General features: G+C 39.5%; 1 protein-coding gene across 1 annotated transcript; it reads left to right on the top strand.

The window, feature by feature from the left end:
• The first annotated feature begins 6,182 nt into the window (after nt 1-6,182).
• On the top strand, nt 6,183-19,301 carry LOC128215507 (uncharacterized). Its single transcript, XM_052922193.1, has 4 exons — nt 6,183-6,762; nt 7,358-7,516; nt 13,052-13,109; nt 17,059-19,301. Exons 1-4 carry the CDS (start codon nt 6,205-6,207, stop codon nt 19,299-19,301), a joined length of 3,018 nt encoding a protein of 1,005 aa, XP_052778153.1. The 5' UTR covers nt 6,183-6,204.
• The last annotated feature ends 127 nt before the right edge of the window (nt 19,302-19,428 follow it).

The following is a 19,428-nucleotide window of genomic DNA, read 5'->3' as shown; positions in this document are numbered from 1 at the left end:
TGCGTACTCTGTATTATGCAAAGGTTCACCCGGGCTCTCTGAAGTATGAATAGATACGTCCGGGCACTCTGGCGTATGCCATGGTACGCCCGAACACTTTAAAGTTTGCATAGATACGCCCGGGCGTTCTGGTGTATGCATATGTACACACGGGTACTGTGGAGTATTCATAGTTCGCCCGGGCACTCTTGAGTGTGCATAGGTACGCCCGGGCGCTTTTGTGTATGGATATGTACGCACGGGAACTCTGAAGTGTGCAAAGGTATGCCCGGGCAATCTGGAGTCTAGGAATAGGTACGCCGGGGCACTATGGAGTATGCAAAGGAATCTCGGGGCGAACTGATGTATGCAAAAGTACGCCCGGGCACTCTGGAGTTTGCATTGATACGTTCTGGCGTTCTTGAGTATCCATCGGTACGCCCGGGCACTCTGGAGAATGCATTGGTATTTCCGGGCGTACTGGAGTATGCAAAGGTACGCCCGGGCGTACTGGGGTATGCAAAGGTACATTCGGGCACTCTGGATTATGCAAAGGTATATCCTTGCACTCTTGAGTATGCCTAGGTACGCCCGGGCACTTCGGAGTATGCATAGGTACGTCCGAGCGTACTGTAGTATGCATAGGTACGCTCGGGCGTTTTGAGCATTCATTGGTACGTCCGGGCGTTCTGTTATATATATGGGTATACCCGGGCGCTCTGGAGTATGCATTGGTACGCCCGGGCACTCTGTGGTGTGCATATGTACACCTGGGCGTTCTGGAATATGCATGGGTACGCCTGTGCTCTCTGAAGTATGGATATACAAGCCCGGGCGTTTTCGAATATGCCTAGGGTACTCCCGGGTACTCTTGTGTATGCATAGGTACGCCCGGGTACTTTGAAGTATGCATAGATACGCCCGGCTACTCTGGAATATGCAAAGGTACGCCCGGCTACTCTCGATTATACATAGGTACGCCCGGGCACTCTGATGTATGCATAGTTAAGTCCAGCCGTTCTGGAATAAGCATAGGTACGCCCGGGCACTCTGGAGTATGCATAGGTACGCCCGGCTACTCTCGATTATACATAGGTACGCCCGGGCACTCTGATTTATGCATAGTTAATTCCAGCCGATCTGGAATAAGCATATAGGTACGCCCGGGCACTCTGGAGTATGCATAGGTACGCCCGGGCACTCTGGATTATGCATGCGTACTATCGGATGTTTTGAAATTTGCATAGATACTCTGGTGTATGCATTGGTACGCCCGGGCGTTCTCGCGTATTCATAGGGACGCAAGGGGCGATCCGGTGTGTGCATGGGCTCTTACGGGCGTTCTGGAGTGTGCATAGGTACGCTCGGGCGTACTGGAGTGTGCATAGGTACGCCCGTGCGTTCTTGAGTGTGCATAGTAACCCCCGGGCAAACTTAAGTATGCATAAGTACGTCCGTAGAATTTAATTTTTGTCTTAAAATCAAATTTTGGCGTCTGTAAAATCATGTGTTAACTACATAATCCCAATTCATTGATCTGATTGGACAGATAAATAAATAAAACCCTTAAGGGAGGCAAAAGCAAAAGCAGTTTAGGAACATATGCTAGACAGAGTTTGATAACCAGTGTGGGGTATTAGGGCGGCGTATTTTTATTTCGTGTTGACATCCGGAACTCCTCGGCTATTTTTCGTAAACAACCTGGACGGTTTACCAACTCAGAAATCCATATGTTTAGTCCGCTGCAAGTAGATCGTTTCGTAATTTAATTTAGCAGTTAAACTTAATGACTAAACTCTAGAGAATACACTTCACTGGCAATCAATTAAAACAAAGAATAATAAATACAAGCTTAAACACTACATTTAATAAATGATATAATTCGAAAAATATCGAATTACTCTCTACTGAAGTATCAGCAAACATCCGAGATGGTTTCGATAAAAAAGACCGAAGTGCTCCGAATGTTTAAAAACGAAACAAGGGAAGTGGCAAAATTGAATTTACTTGAAAATGGCATTACCTACATGTTGACATCAGGAATACGAGGTATTTGTTTATCTATGTACAAACAGTCATTCTATTACTACGTTTTCATGTTTATTAAATTGAATTGTAACATTCAAGACATGAAAAGACAGATGTCAGTGTTTCGTACAGAAAACTTCGGATATATCGTGTTGTGGAACTTTCAAGTTAAACAATTGAAATTGATGGGAACATGAAATGACAACAAAATGTTGTTTGCCTTTTTCGTTAACTCGCAAAAGCTTAATTTAATTTAACTGTGAGTTTACTTATCGAAGTCAAGCCATGAGCAAATAAGAATGCACAACTAGATTGCAGCATAGGCGTCTGACTCATTGTTTGTTGAATATCATTTTGGGTTAGTATAATGAGATAAACAACACACCTGAAGATATTTAATGCCTATATTATTATATAATGCACAAAAAAATAAATGAGGTATGTATCTCAAACTTACCGGATTTCACGATTGAGTCTGTTTCTTTTTCAAATTTATTATTAAGCATAGACATATCCCATGACTAAAATGTGCCATGAAAAGATGAGCTAATTCCCTATAAAATGGTATGCCATATGTTGGTATTACTATATTGCGTTAGACAAACAAGCCTAAGTCAATGTCCCATTCTCGTCTCTTTATCTGTAGTCGGAAACTATACAGCAAATTCCAATCTTCAATGTGTCCCCGTGTTAACAGCGCTATGCACAGAAATAGTTCAGTGATTTCGTGCTTCTGTTTATAGATGATAAAATTCAATTACAATATCACAAATCGACAAACAACATTTTAGACACAAGCAATGAGTCAGGCGCCTATGGATTGCAGGTAACGTACAAAGAATACTTAAAACTTATAAATTAAAAAAACAACATGTATTAAAGAGGTTAATACACGGCGTAGCCGAGCCGTTGTGTGAAAATAGATTATAAAGCCAAGGGCCCAAGGTCAACAAGGGCTGCTCCAGGATTTGACGTTAGAGGGGAAGTAACTAAGGAGCGTAACGTTTTGACTTGCGCCCCTTCGTTGGAATCTAAATAATTGATTTTGTTAAAAGTGTTCAAAAAGGTGCATTTGTTGCGTGTTTCATTACTTTTTTTTCTCCTATACTGAAATAAAAAGTAAACTTGGACGATTTTAGGGGGCGGGCGCCGGTTGACCCCCCTCCTCTTGGATCCGCTAGTGGTCAGCTTGATTGCTGGTGTCAGATAATAGATTAACCTTGAAAACATCAAGGATTCAAGCCCCACCCCCTCCATCCCCCTGGATCCGCTTGTTGTCAGCTTGATGGCTGGTGTCAGTTTTAAGATCAACCTTTAAAACATCAAGGATTCAAGCCCCCCTCCCCCCACTCAGGCCCTGGATCCGCTTGTGGTCAGCTTGATGGCTGGGGTCAGATTAAAGATCAACCTGGGCAGTGGACCTGCTGAATTCTGAAATCATCAAAGGACACACTATTGGGTCCAAAGTATTCACCCTTATTGACATCAAATAAAATGGGTGTTAGCTAGTTACTGATTCCTTATTCCATATTTATTTTTCGACTAAGGCTTAGTCCTTAATGAAAATGAGCAAAACTCAGAGAAGTTTGAAGTTAAGACATTATAAATCAAAAATTGTTTTCATCTTATTATTGAATAACTTCAGTGATTTTTTGGAATTATTTTTACCGGCTGTGCCTTGCATATTGGGGGAAAAAGCTGACTTTGGGAAAAAAACTAAATCAGGCCAAAATAGCTAATATAATGACAAATATACTTTTTTTAAACTTTTTTTGCATACATTTTGCTGTGAAAGAGTAAGTCTTGTCAAGATTTGGTTTATATTTCAGAATTTCATTGCTTTTGTATTCATAAACATTAAACATGCAATAAAAATCCATGTTATTTCGGTTGCCAATTGGAAAAAAATAATTGCAAAAACGCGAATTTTAGAGGAACTATTTGACGTCAATAGTGATTTAAAATTACTTCTCTTTATGACTTCAGTACACAACATCGCAGGCGCTTTTTGGTGAAATGTACAAAAGTGCGTTTTCTACGTCATTTTTTCCACAAATTGATAATTTTAGATATGCAAGAAAAAATATCAATCATGTTTTTCCGGTCCGGATCGAAAATCCGACCCTCGGGCACGCTGCGTGGCCGATAACTCGGAAAGCCTCGTTACCAGCTAATGCACGTGCCCTCGGGTTGGATTTTTCTATCCGTACCGGAAACACATGATATATACTTAAAATCCTACTCCCACTGGTCTCAATGAAAGATGAAACGCTTTTATCAACATTTATTTTATTAATTTTAACAATCATTTAAGTTATCAACTTCGGTATCAATGTGTTTTTTACAAGTTATATAAGAGTTATGACCCTTTGAACATATTGACTATTTGTAGATTAATTAAAGTAATCCATGATCTTTAACCCGGCAACACTTTAAACCAAATACATTTCGTTTCTGAGGGAGGGGCGCAAGTAAAAAGGGTATGCCCCTAAGTTACGCCCCCTCTAACGCCGAATCATTGACCATCCCTGGCTACGTCCTTTATTCTAACACCATCGCATTATTTATTTTAATATGTCATGTCAAAAAGTAGAGAGAGAGATATTTTTTATTTCCTCCGATATGAAGAGATTTGACACATGATAATCAGAACATAATACAAAGAAACATATAGAACAAAACTTTATACAACAAACACATATATTGTAGAAAAGAAGGATTACTATAGATAATACAATGAATAATACTATATAATAGCAATGCATTTATACATGTAGTGAAAAATACAAAATTTGCATGGGAGTCGAACCTGCAACCCCTGGGTTGAAAGTCAAGTGTGTTACCACTAAGCCACGGATCAGCATCGATTTAAAATACAGGGTGACAGCTGGATGTTTTATCAGCAAAAAAAGATCAGCACGTTTTGCATACTTTTATATTGAGAAACGAATAAGCGTTCGAAATTATATTTTTGCCCAATTATTGACTTTAATCTTTTAAATCGGTGAATTTAAATAGGGGCTGGACAAGTAGACAAAAAATTATCTTGAATACTAAGCTGATTGAAGGGTAATGTCAGTATGTAATTACCAAAATAATGAGCTATGTTTAAATAATTATTTTATGCTGTATATTATGTAATAATTTTAACCCCCTACCGATTTTACCGTAGTGGATGTCCGTCCGAATATCATGCACATCATTTTATTCATTATTCGACAAAATTGTGGTAACCATGGCAACATAAATAGTGGAAATGCTACTTTAACTCAATCTTAACATAACTTAAAAAGTGTTTAGAAACTTTGTCAAAAGCGCCAGACAAAAATGTGGTTGCCATGGCAACATAAATAGTGGAAATGCTACTTAAACTCAATCTTTACATAACTTAAAAAGTGTTTAGAAACTTCAAAAACGCCAGACAACAATGGTATGGCAACATAAAGAATCAATTTACTACACTTGAAAATGGTCCTATTATAACAGCAAAAATGTCATCCAAAAATTATAAAAGCTGCTGTGTATAGCACCTATGATACATTTGGCTGCAATATAGCAGTGAATACACCAATATCTTAACTGGATCTTTGCCATGTAAAATGAAGTGTTAAAAATTGGTTCATGTAATGTTATATGCAGATAGAGGGCAATAGGGATATTATGCCGGTCAATAATATTTTTAATTTACGTCGTGAAATATGTGGCTGCTATTTTAACATTTTTTAAAGCTGCACTCTCACTGATTGAACGTTTTGACAACTTTTTAAAAATATTTTTTTGTCTTGAAACAAGCCAATTTATATGAAAATGAATGGACTCCAGTGATATACGACTGCTGACAAAAATCAGATCGCAGATTTGCATAGTTTAGTTCCAAAAATGATGTTTTATGCATTTTTCTTAAATCAATAGTAAGTCATTTAGCAATGAAACATCAATGTTCGACGGAAATATGAAAATCTGCGATCTGATCTTTTGTCAGCAGTCAGCAGATACATTTATTTACGCAAAATAATTGGCTCATTCCAAGACAATAATAAATAAGTTGCCAAAACAGTAAATCTGTGAGAGTGCAGCTTTAATTTATGCTAGTTATTTCAAATTGTATAAGAATCCGAAGGGGACTTTTATAGTGTAAGTAATACTCAGTGACTTGTTTCTTTTACCAGGTGTTGAATACAATCTAATGGCAAAACAATGGCCTCTTATCGGGATGTGTTGAGGGAAAAGGAGGCCCAGAACTGGGTCAAGGCCGCCCTCGCCCTCAACATCACCAAGGAGGGTTTACAAGGTCTTGTGGATGACGTGCTGACATGCGTACATCAGGACATCTACAGCACCGTAAGAACATCCAAGGGTCTTCCAGGCGGGGCAGCATGTGTACAATGTTTCACCGAGAACGTGTTGAAGTGCTCCACTCCTAAGATATGCACAAGTAAATATAACTGCAAATTTCATAACGGTCCTTCAAAACAGTATGTTCCTTGTCCAAATGGGATTTGTGAAGGCGTCCGTGATGAAATAGTTCAACATCACAGGTTTTTGGGACCATCATGGAAGAACACGAATGCAGACAAATGGAGCACCATTCCCTGGGAGATAGCCAAGTGTTTCCTGCCTCCTGATGGCTACAAGACCGTGTCCTCCATCAAAGACAGTGACTTCAACGGCGTGATCAGCGTCATGATGAATTGCAAGGATTTCCAGAACAAGCTGTCGTTTAACGTTGCAACACAGTTAAATTTGTTAACAGAGGTAAACATATGAATCATACTATAATCATTTTATGCGATTTCGATGACTTTTTAAAGCTGCACTCTCACAGATTGACAGTTTTGACTTTTATTTATTTTTTTTGTCCCAGAATCAGCTTATTTGGGCATCAATACATTTAGTTCAGTCATATAAGATAACTCACTAAAAAACAGCAAAAAACCTCGTTTTTTCTAAAAGCGTTACAAACATTTTTAGCATAAAACATCAATTTTCGAACAAAAAAATATGAAAGAAACAGATCAGATCATTTGTCAGCAGTCTTATATCACTGGTTTCCAGACATTAACGCAAACATTGGCTAATTCCCAGACAAAACATAAAAACGTGGCCTAAACGGTCAATCTGTGAGAGTTCAGCTTTAAAGAATTCATAATACGTTTAGAATGTTTCAGTATTCACTTGAAGTTGCTCTGATTATTTTGTACATTCGTTACTCTAATCCAAACAACCAAGAAGTCTTAAAGTGAATATATAGTTACTACATATTGCATGATAGTATGCATTTCAATTGTGCCATCTTCACCACAACTACAAGCTATGTTAGTCAAAACTTATTTCAAACATTACATTTAAGGTTCGGGACATTGGTCGACGCGTACGCCATTCCCATGACCAGAGGGTCAAGGACACAGAACTAGTGGACTTCCTGTTCAAGCTACGCACCCTGCTCGAGGATAAGACTGAATTAATAAACAGACCCGAGGCACAACACGCTGTGGAACAGCTTAAGAAGGTACAAATTTACATGATAGCGGACTAAACAGATTATACAGGTATGACTTTACAAGAGAGATGGCAAAATTGAACTAGCATACTGGCCAAAGGCACAACTAGCCGCGAAACAGATTAAGCAGGTATGGCTATCCATGATATAGGCCCTAGGTACGAAACGCCGTGGAACAGAACAAAAAGGTATGGCTTTCCATGATAGATGACACAACTGAACTAGTATTCATACTCAAGGCACAATATCCCATGAAACAGATTAAATAGGTATGCTTTTACATGATAAAAACCACAACTGAACTAGCATACCGGCCCATAGCACCACACTCCGTGGAATAGTTTAAACAGGTATGACTTTACAAGATAGATGACAAAACTGAACTAGCATACCGGCCCTAGGTACGACATGCCGTGGAACAGATTAAACAGGTTTGACTGTATGCGATAGATGACACAGCTGAACTAGCATACCGATGTAAGGCACAACACGCCACAGAACAGGTATGAGAAAGGGCATGAGTTAACGTTTACTTTTTTGTATTAAATTCGGTCGACACGTGTAGAAATACATAGTAACTTGCTGGAAGAGTACTTTTAAATTATAATGTGTGTACTATTTTTTGTGTAGTTCAGGAATGATTATTAAAAATAATTTTATTATGCATGGTGAAACTTCGCAGACGACTTGACTGCCAACTTCTGCGCATGTGTGCACCCGAAATTGACTTATAATGTTATGTGACACAATTAAACTAGCATACGCTAAGCACAAAAAACCGTAGAATTGCTTCAACAGGTATGAACCTAGAGGACATAACAAAACTATCATATCGACTCGAGAGTGCGAGGCCGTGAAACAGCTGAAAAAAGGTATGATTGCACGTGTCCTTTTTAGCTCGACTATTCGAAGAATAAGGAGAGCTATACTACTCACCTAAGCGTCTGCGTCACCCCTTGGTTAAGGTTTTGCGTGCAAGCACACATAGGTTAATATCTCAGCAACTACTTCAGGTATTGCATTGAGACTTTATACAATGGTACTCAACCATCCAACCTACTTAATTAACCAAGTTTAGTAACTCTACTTTGCATTTAATGCCAATAATAGGCCTTTATTATTTGACTTAGAAATTCTGGTTAAGGTTTTGCGTGCAAGCACACATAGGTTGATATCTCAGCAACTACTTGAGGTATTGCATTGAGATTTGATACAATGGTACTCAACCATCCAACCTACTGAATTAATCAAGTTAGATAACTCTAGTTTGCATTTAATGCCAATAATAGGCCTTTATTATTTGACTTAGAAATTCTGGTTAAGGTTTTGCGTGCAAGCACACATAGGTTAATATCTCAGCAACTACTTGAGGTATTGCATTGAGACTTGATACAATGGTACTCAACCATCCAACCTACTGAATTAATCAAGTTAGATAACTCTAGTTTGCATTTAATGCCAATAATAGGCCTTTTTATTTGACTTAGAAATTCTGGTTAAGGTTTTGCGTGCAAGCACACATAGGTTAATATCTCAGCAACTACTTGAGGTATTGCATTGAGACTTGATACAATGGTACTCAACCATCCAACCTACTTAATTAACCAAGTAAGATAACTCTAGTTTCAATTTAATGCAAATAATTGCGCTTAATTATTCGACTCAGAAATACTGGTTAAGGTTTTGCATGTAAGCACTTTCAAGTCAATGCTTCAGCAAATAAATCATGTATTGCATTGAAACTTTACACACAGGCTCCCAACCATTTAACCTTCTTATTTAATCAAGTCAGATAACTCTATCTTTCATATTATATAATTTTTGCCCCTTTATTATGCGTCTTAGAATTTCTGGTTACGGTCTTGTTAGCACACAAAGGATAATATCTCAGCAATTACTTGATGTATTGCATTGAGACTTTATACCATGGTATTCAACCGCCCAACCTAATTGAAAAATCAAGTTAGATAACTGTGTTTTGCAATAATGGCCCTTTATTATTACACTTAAAAATTATGGTTAAAATTTTGCATGTAACCACATTTATTTTAATATCTCCGCACATCATGTATTGCATTGAAATCTAATCTAACACTGATCCATGCATGTTTCACCAAAACTTTTCAATCCTTACACTGAAAAGCGGCGGGATAGTCGAGCGCGCTGTCTCTTTGACAGCTGTTGTTTTATATCAGATTCGATAAACTCGTGCAAAGATATTTCTGTACTCTTGTGTAAGAGGAGCGATTGCGAATTATATCGAGTGGACTACCTTTTGTGAGGATCAGGTATGCGTTTATTGAATACAATTTATAATAGTATGGTTTGACCTCGTCACCGAACTTAAGACCCTACTTGACCTTGCACCTAATCAGATCAACGGACTTTAGTGTAGGTTGGGGCCCCTATTCGACCTTGCACTTAATTATATCAACGGACTTTACTGTAGGCGGGGGTGTAGTGTAGGTGGTGTTCCTTATTTGACTGTGCACCTAATCAGATCAACGGACTAAAGTGTAGGTGGGGCCCCTATTCGACCATGCACTTAATAATATTAACGGACTTTACTGTAGGTGGGGGTCCCTATTTGACCTTCCACTTAATTAGATCACTGGACTTCAGTGAAGGTGGGGTCCCTATTTGACCTTCTACTTAATTAGATCAACAGACTTTAGTGTAGGTCAGGGCCCTTTCATCCACCTAATAAGATATCACCGGACTTTAGTGAAGGTGGGGTCCCTATTTGACCTTCCACTTCATTAGATAAACAGACTTTAGTGTAGGTCGGGGCCCTATTTGATCCACCTAATTAGATATCACCGGACTTTAGTGAAGGTGGGGTCCCTATTTGACCTTCCACTTAATTAGATAAACAGACTTTAGTGTAGGTCAGGGCCCTATTTGATCCACCTTATTAGATATCACCGGACTTTAGTGAAGGTGCGGGTCCCTATTTGACCTTCCACTTAATTAGATAAACAGACTTCAGTGTAGGTCGGTGCCCTATTTGATCCACATAATTAGATATCACCGGACTTTAGTGAAGGTGGGGTCCCTATTTGACCTTCCACTTAATTAGATAAACAGACTTTAGTGTAGGTCAGGGTCCTATTTGATCCACCTAATTAGATATCACCGGACTTTAGTGAAGGTGGGGTCCCTATTTGACCTTCCACTTAATTTGATAAACATACTTTAGTGTTGGTCAGGGCCCTATTTGATCCATCTATTTAGATATCACCGGACTTATGTGAAGGTGGGGTCCCTATTTGACCCTCCACTTAATTAGATAAACAGACTTTAGTGTAGGTCGGGGCCCTATTTGATCCACCTAATTAGATATCACCGGAATTTAGTGAAGGTGGGGTCCCTATTTGACCTTCCACTTAATTAGATAAACAGACTTTAGTGTAGGTCGGGGCCCTATTTGATCCTCCTAATTAGATATCACCGGACTTTAGTGAAGGTGGGGTCCCTATTTGACCTTCCACTTAATTAGATAAACAGACTTTAGTGTAGGTCAGGGCCCTATTTGATCCACCTTATTAGATATCACCGGACTTTAGTGAAGGTGGGGTCCCTATTTGACTCTCCACTTAATTAGATAAACAAACTTTAGTGTAGGTCAGGGCTGTATTTGATCCACCTACAGACAAAGCGAAAACATTTTTTCCTTCACAGGACATTGCGACAGGTCAACACTGAAAGTAGGTGCGGGTCCCTATTTTACCTTGCACTTAATTAGATCAACGGACTTGAGTGTAAGTGGGCGTACCTATTTGACATTGCACCTAATTAGATCACCGGACTTTAGTGTAGGTGCGGGTCGTTATTTTACCTTGCACTTAATTAGATCACCGGACTTTAGTGTAAGTGGGCGTCCCTATATGGCCTTGCACCTTATTAGATCACCGGACTTTCGTGTACGTGAGGGCCCCTATTTGACCGTGTGTCTAATTAGATCACCGGACTTTCGTGTACGTGAGGGCCCCTACTTGACATTGCACCTAATTAGATCACCGGACTTTCGTGTACGTGAGGGCCCCTATTTGACCGTGCGCCTTATTAGATCACCGGACTTTCGTGTACGTGAGGGCCCCTACTTGACCTTGCACCTAATTAGATCACCGGACTTTCGTGTACGTGAGGGCCCCTACTTGACCTTTCACCTAATTAGATCACCGGACTTTCGTGTACGTGAGGGCCCCTATTTGACCGTGCGCCTAATTAGATCACCGGACTTTCGTGTACGTGAGGGCCCCTACTTGACCTTTCACCTAATTAGATCACCGGACTTTCGTGTACGTGAGGGCCCCTACTTGACCTTTCACCTAATTAGATCACCGGACTTTCGTGTACGTGAGGGCCCCTATTTGACCGTGCGCCTAATTAGATCACCGGACTTTACAGTGTACGAAATTCGGATTTGAATCTACTAGCCCATTCGGGCTACCAGATAGGAAATTTTACCAGCCCGAAACCAATTTCACTAGCCCAAACTTAAACACTATAAAGTATCACTCGATCGGAATAATTTTTGGAAGTTTGAATATGATTCCACAACGATTCTGATCATCTAATTAAGCACGCTCATACCATTTCAATAAATGTTCCCCAATCTGAACAATGCGTCAATAATAAATAATAGTCATACATATAATAGTGTAGTCATCAAAAGTTCAGTAATTCTACGTTTACACTATGTTCCCGGTGGCCACGGCAGCCCCGTTTCAGACAACCGTGGAGAAAACGGGATAAACATGAGACAGCGCGGGGGGAACGGGATATGCAAACGTGACAGACCGTCCGGGACTTCAGTGAAGATGGGGGTCCCTATTTGACTGTGCACCTAATTAGATCAACTGACTTTAGTGTAGGTGCGGGTTCGTATTTGACCTTGCACCTGATTAGATCACCGGACTTTAAAGGAGGTGGGGGTCCGTAATTGACTTTGCACCTGATTAGATCACCGGACTTAAGTTTAGGTGGGGTCCCTATTTGACCATGTATCTAATTAGATCACATGACTTTAGTATAGGTGGGAATCCCTAATTGACCATGTACCTAATTATTAGTAGATCACCGGAATTAAGTGATGGTCGGGACCCTATTTGACCTTGCATCTAATCAGACCAACGGACTTAAGTGTAGGTGGGAGTCCCTATTTGACCTTATTAGAAGCGAGGCCAAACCAAGGTTGCGTACCGATGGGTCACGATGCATTACAGACCCATGACACAAATCGTCAACTGGTCTGAACCCTCCAACGTCTTAAACGTACGAAGTGGTGGCCTCGAAATTATTAAGTCGTGGCAACAACATGGAAGTCGTGGGGACGAGTAATTTAGTTGAGATCCCGAGATAAAAAAAATAGTTTTATTTACACATGTCACCTTTATGACAACGTACATACACTTTCTGATGTAGTAAAACTGTTTTCTGTTCAACTTTTGTCTTTATAATATAAGTTTATAGTTTATATTATTTTGTAAAATAGCCTTTGAATTATTGGATGCATAATGTCTTGATCTGTTTTGTTGACAGCTGCAAACAGACGATTTCAAGATCAGTGCTGAGAACGAAGGGGAGATATTGAAGGAAAGTAAGAGACGTTTTTGATCAAATTGACGTATATGGATATGGATGAAACTGTGTGTAGGGTGGCTTATGTAAAGAGCTAGCTTGGGGTTGCTTATGAGAAGTAGGGTGTTGGGCACTGTTTCTAAGAAAGAAAAATGGTTTCCGCCCACTAACTTTCGTTAAGAAAGATAAGATAGTGTTGAAACTCTAGCACACCGGATAGGCATTTCCGGTGACGTCAGACGTGCTGGAATATAAAAATATATCATGTGTTTCCGGTACGGATAGAAAATCCGACCCGAAAGCACGCGCGTAAGCCGGTAACGAGGCTTTCCGAGTTACCAGTCACGCAGCGTGTCCGAGTGTCGGAATTTTCGATCCGGACCGGAAACACATGCTTAATATTTTTTTGCATATCTTAAATTATCAATTTGTGGGAAAATTGATGTAGAAAACGCACTTTAGTGCATTTCACCAAAAAGCTCGTGCAAGTTGTTTACTGACGTCATAAAGCGCAGTAATTTTAAATCACTATTGACGTCAAATAGTTCCTCTTATTATCGCGTTTTTTCTATTATTTTTTGTCAATTTTAATCAAAAGTTTTGAATGCTAATATATATAAATATATTTGATTGTGCTTTATTGAAATGGCATAATTTACTTTTCATATTCCATACAAGAAAATAAATAAGAAGTGGCGCGTTGTTGCGCGTGACTCATTTTACATGGGGTGTGTAAGATGGGGTTTTCCAGCACTGGTCACATGACCGGAAACACGTCCGGTATGCAAGAAAATTCCATCTGGCACCCCTACCGTGATGCCAGATGAGTCACGCGCTGTGACGGTATACTTTCTATTTCTTTTATTATACACTTTATGTAACTATAATTATGAGATTTCAATAGATGAGTGCGATAAACATAAACTTTACTCAAATATATCTTCAAAACAAAAAGTAACCCATAAAAGACGTGATACTCAGAAACTTCTTGACGTATGTCGTGAATAAAACTTACTGCGCGTCATGACGTGAGTGAACATCATCGCACGCCCTTTTTGGTAAAATGTACAAACATGCGCTTTTCCATGTATTTTTTCACAAAATATTGTTATTCAAGGTATGCTAGAAAAATATCTATCATGTGTCGGTTCCTTGGTTTCAGATCGAAAAATCCGACCCTCGGGCACGCTGCGCAGCCGGTAATTCGGCAAGCGCCATAGGGTCGGGTTTTTTTCTATCCTGAACGGAACACATGACAGATTAATAATATCTGTCATGTGTTCCCGTTCCGGATAGAAAAATCCGACCCGAGGGCACCTGCGTTGCCAGGTAACGGACACACATGATAGATATTTTTTCTAGCATACAGTAAATTACATTTTTTGTGAAGAAAGTACATAAAAAACGCATTTTTGTACATATCACCAAAAAGCGCGTGCGATGATGTTTACTGACGTCATGACGCGCAGTAATTTGTATTCACTGCAGACGTCAATAAGTTCCTCGAAATTATGTCTTTATAGGGTTATTTTTTTTGTTTTTTTAAAGTTCATTTTTGTAAAGTTAATGTTAATGGAACTCATCTATTTAAATCTAATAATTATGATAACATAAAGTGTATTATAAAAGAAATTTAAAGTATTACGTCACAGCGCGTGACTCATCTGGCATGGGGGGATGCCTGATGGGATTTTCCAGCACGGCTGACATCACCGGAAATGCCTATCCGGTGTGCTAGAAATTATTACTCTTGCATATTGGACGTGTGTTTCCGGTCATGTGACCGGTGCTGGAAAAACTCATCTTACACCCCCCATGTAAGATGAGTCACGCGCAACAACGCGCCATTTTTTATTTCATTAATTGTATGGTTAACGAAAAGTATAGTATGCAATTAATTAAAATTAAAAATTAGTAAATAATCGTAAAAACGCGATTTTTAAAGGAATTATTTGACGTCGATAGTGATTTAAAATTACTGCGCTTTATGACGTCAGTACACAACTTCGCACGCGCTTTTTGGTGAAATGTACAACAGTACGTTTTCTACATCAATTTTCCCACAAATTCATAATATTAGGTATGCAAAAAAAACAAACATCAATCATGTTTTTTCCGGTCCGGATCGAAAAATCCGACCCTCGTGCACGCTGCGTGACCGGTAACTCGGAAAGCCTCGTTACCGGCTTACGCGCGTGCCCTCGGGTCGGATTTTTCTATCCGTACCGGAAACACATGATAGATACTTATAAGAACTCATACAACTTTTAACTTATACAATCATTACACTATTGCTGCCTTTCGTCTTACCAAGCGTCTTGTGATATTTCTGCTTCTTATCACCTGTACCAAGCGTCTTATGATATTTTTGCATACCGGACGTGTGTTTCCGGTTATGTCACCAGTGCTGGAAAACCCCGTCTTATATCCCCTATGTCAGATGAGTCACGCGCATCCACGTGTCACTTTTTATTTATTTTATTGTTTGGTTTATGAAAAGTATATTTAACCATTTCAGTAAAGCGCAATCAAATATAGAAGTATGCAAGACTTTTGATTAAAATTGAAAATAAATAATCATAAAAAACGCGATTTTCAGAGTAACTATTTAACATCAATAGTGATTTAAAATAATTGCGGTTTATGACGTCAGTAAACGATGTCGCAAGCGCTGGTTGTACATAAGTGCGTGTTCTATGTCAATTTTTCCACAATTTGATAATTTTAGATATGCAAGAAAAAATATCAATCAGGTTTTTCCGGTCCGGATAGGAAAATCAGACCCTCGGGCACGTTGCGTGGCCGGTGACTCGGCAAGCCTCGTTACCAGCTTACGCACGTGCCCCCGTGTCGGACTTTTCTATCCGTACCGGAAACTCGTGATATATACTTATAATGCTGCTTCTAATCGTCTTATGATAATGCTGCTACGTATATTCTGCAACAAGCGTCTTGTAATATTGCTGCTACTTATCTTCTGTACTAAGCGTCGTGTGATAAGGTCTAAAAATATTATGTCCGTTTCGGCTAACTCGACCCTACCTATAAAAATGCGCCGACCCTAACTATTTTTTTCCGTTTCTGAGCAAAAAAAATATTCGTAAGCGAATAGAGAGTTACGAAGGGCGGATAAATGCAGATTTTAATCAGAATTATTGTTAATATGATAAAACAAGGTCAGGCAATGACAGTAATGTAGGAAAGACTGCCATGGGCAAGAAAACACTCTGAACTTACGACAGATTTTGAAAAAAAAATCAAAAAATAAAATAAAATCCCTACCTAGAAATTTTGGGAAGGTTACCCGAAACAAATAATTTTTTTTGGCCTAATGATACTTTTCATCTGCTGAATTGAGCGTCTTGTGACAATGCTGCTTTTTATTGTATGTAACAAGCGTCTTGTGATAATGCTACTTCTTATCTTCTGCAACAAGCGTTTTGTGACAATGCTGCTCCTTATCTTCTGTACTGAGCGTCTTGTGACAATGCTGCTTTTTATTGTCTGTAACAAGCGTTTTGTGATAATGCTACTTCTTATCATCTGCTACAAGCGTCTTGTGATAATGCTGCTTCTTATCTTCTATACCAAGCGTCTTGTAATAATGCTGTTACTTATCTTCTGAACCAAATGTCTTGGTAAAGGCTGCTACTTATCTTCTGCAACAAGCGTCTTGTGATAATGCTGCTTCTTATCTTTTGTCCCGGGCCTCTTGTTAAAGGCTGCTACTTATTTTTTGCAACAGACGTCTTTTGATAATTCTGTTTCTAATCATATTAAACAAGCGTCTGTTGATATAACTTATCGTCTGCATCAAGGGTCTTGTGATATTGCTTATTTTTATCTTTTGTACCGAGCGTCTTGTCACAAAACTGATTCCTGTTTTCTCACCAAGTGTTTTGTGATAATGCAAACGTATATGTTCTTATTTTTATGTTTTTAATGATATATCGTTACATTTACTTCAGGATTACGACTACGTTTGGCAAACCATTACCGAACCACTTTGGCCGACATGCCGATATCTCCCATTCTCGGAGAAAAGAACGCCAAACTCAGGAAATTTTACGTGGCACCGAAAATTGTGGAGAAAGATCATCGAAAAATCGGCAAAATTGACAACAAAGAAAGCGGTCAAAAAATTGCAAAATTTTCAGATGTTTTCTTAAAAGAAGATCAGTTGCTCAGAAATGTTTTCCTTGTTGGAGAACCGGGCAATGGCAAATCCACATTCTCCGTAATGTGTGCCCTGGATTGGACTCACCAATATTTACCAGCGGATGAAAACGTCGGTATTAAAACAAGCTTTGCCGACCCAGAATTCTTCAAAGAGTTTGCATTTTTGTTTCATGTCATCCTACGAGATTCAGGTAAAACGTGTGATCTAGCAGAAATGATCAAGGATCAACTTATACGTAAAATCTACCACGAGAAGGATGCCGATTATGGTTACCGGCTTTTACAGACGGTGCTGGAAAGTGAAACATGTTTAATCATAGCTGACGGCCTCGACGAATGGACCCATTCGGAAAACGTAAAATGTACCTGCAAAACTGAGGAAAAAGTCACCCCTTTCCGAAATTCGGCCAACAAGGCCACACTCCTCACGACAACGCGTCCCTGGCGAATGTCACAGTTTAGAGTGCAGGATTCAAAGATCGACAAATATCTTGAAATAGAAGGAGCTGCAGACCCGGAGCAACTCGTGGAAAATATCATCAACATTCTTAATGGGGGAAATGAGGATGAACGAACAACATGGGCTTTCATGGAAATGGTGTCAGAGAAGGATCTTGAAGAATTATTGTCAGCACCTATCAGTATCACCCAGCTCGTGTGCCTGTGGTTCGTGGGCAAATCGTTAACCGATTCAAAGTGTGACATTTATGCTGGCATGATAAACATGCTATCATGTAGACTAAGTTGTATGCAAAGCGGGAATAACATTCCGGAAATTGAACTGCCATCTGTATTAAAGGAACACGAATGCTTCGTGCAAAATCCCATGGTTTACCTTACGCTGGCAAAGTTAGCATACACAACTTTGTATTCAGAGTGCAGAGATTCGTCTGTTGTTTTCAGCAACAAAACAGTCAACGCTTTGTTAAGCAGGGAGCAGGTTGAATTTGCATTGAAGTCAGGCTTACTCACGGAGAAGAAATCCAACTCATTGATCAAGAGATCATCTCACTTTTCATTCTTTCATAAAACACTTCAAGAGTTTTTAGCGGCTCTTCATTTATGTTTAAATGAAAACGACTACAGTCAGCTATCAGACAAGTACGAACAAGATAATGAGGAAAATATCTTGGGAGATGTTTCTCAGACATTTATTTTCATATGTGGAATGAAGCCCGAGCTCGGTGTGCAAATGTCTTCATGGATCAATAGTTCTAGACCACCATACCGACCATCAATCTACAGCGAAGAGGTTGAACTACTTCAGGACCTGATTCTCTCCGGACACCGTGAAGCCAGGGCGAACAACTATGGTGACATACAGCTCTATCTCGCACACTTCTGGATTCATAGTGACCAGGATGTCGTAGTGTTAAAAAAGCTGATGATGATAAACAAGGAACGTATTCAGTCACTATATATCGATGAATGCAATGATCAAATTAATGGGGAAGAGCTGCAGGAGGTGATCACATCCTCCTCCGACTCCCTCAAAGCAGTGACACTGAGGTGCCGTGATGGGCAGTATGACCTGTCCCAGTGTCACAGGCTGGAATATCTGCGTATAGTGGGAAACAACACAACACGTGTGCAGGTTGATCCAACAAATATTACAACATGTAACTTAGTTAGTGTATCATCGAATGTTGAAATGTACATATTTAGATTATTTAAAGACGATCAAAGGAGGAGTAAACTACAACGTGTTGTGTTATGGTTCGTTGAGAATGTCCAGTTACTTGTGGATACACTACCAAGTCTCCCTCAGTTACAACACCTGTACATAGGGGGTACAAATCTAGGTGAGCTCCACCTCCGCCCTCCAGCCTCCATCACCGAGATTACACTTCATGATGTGGCAATGACAGCGGAGGCGGTGCGGCGTCTGATAGAGACGATGAAGAACATACCTCACACCATTACATGCGACATGCAGTACTGCACGGTGGAACCTGCCAATAAGATGAAAGACATCCGAGAACATATGGACAGTTCGCCGTCATTCAATGGGGAAGTGTCATTCTATTTATAGAAATATATGTTACTTTTCCCGGAACTAATTTTCATCAACCACTGTCTATGTGTATTCGGTTAATTTGATTTATGTTGTGTATTTACTTGCATCCTAAAATAGATTTAACTGTACACAGCAATGTCGT

Source organism: Mya arenaria, chromosome 2, assembly GCF_026914265.1.
Source record: "Mya arenaria isolate MELC-2E11 chromosome 2, ASM2691426v1".
NCBI lineage: Eukaryota > Metazoa > Mollusca > Bivalvia > Myida > Myidae > Mya > Mya arenaria.
Note: the sequence above shows the minus strand (reverse complement) of the source record. Positions and strands in the feature narration are given on the sequence as shown.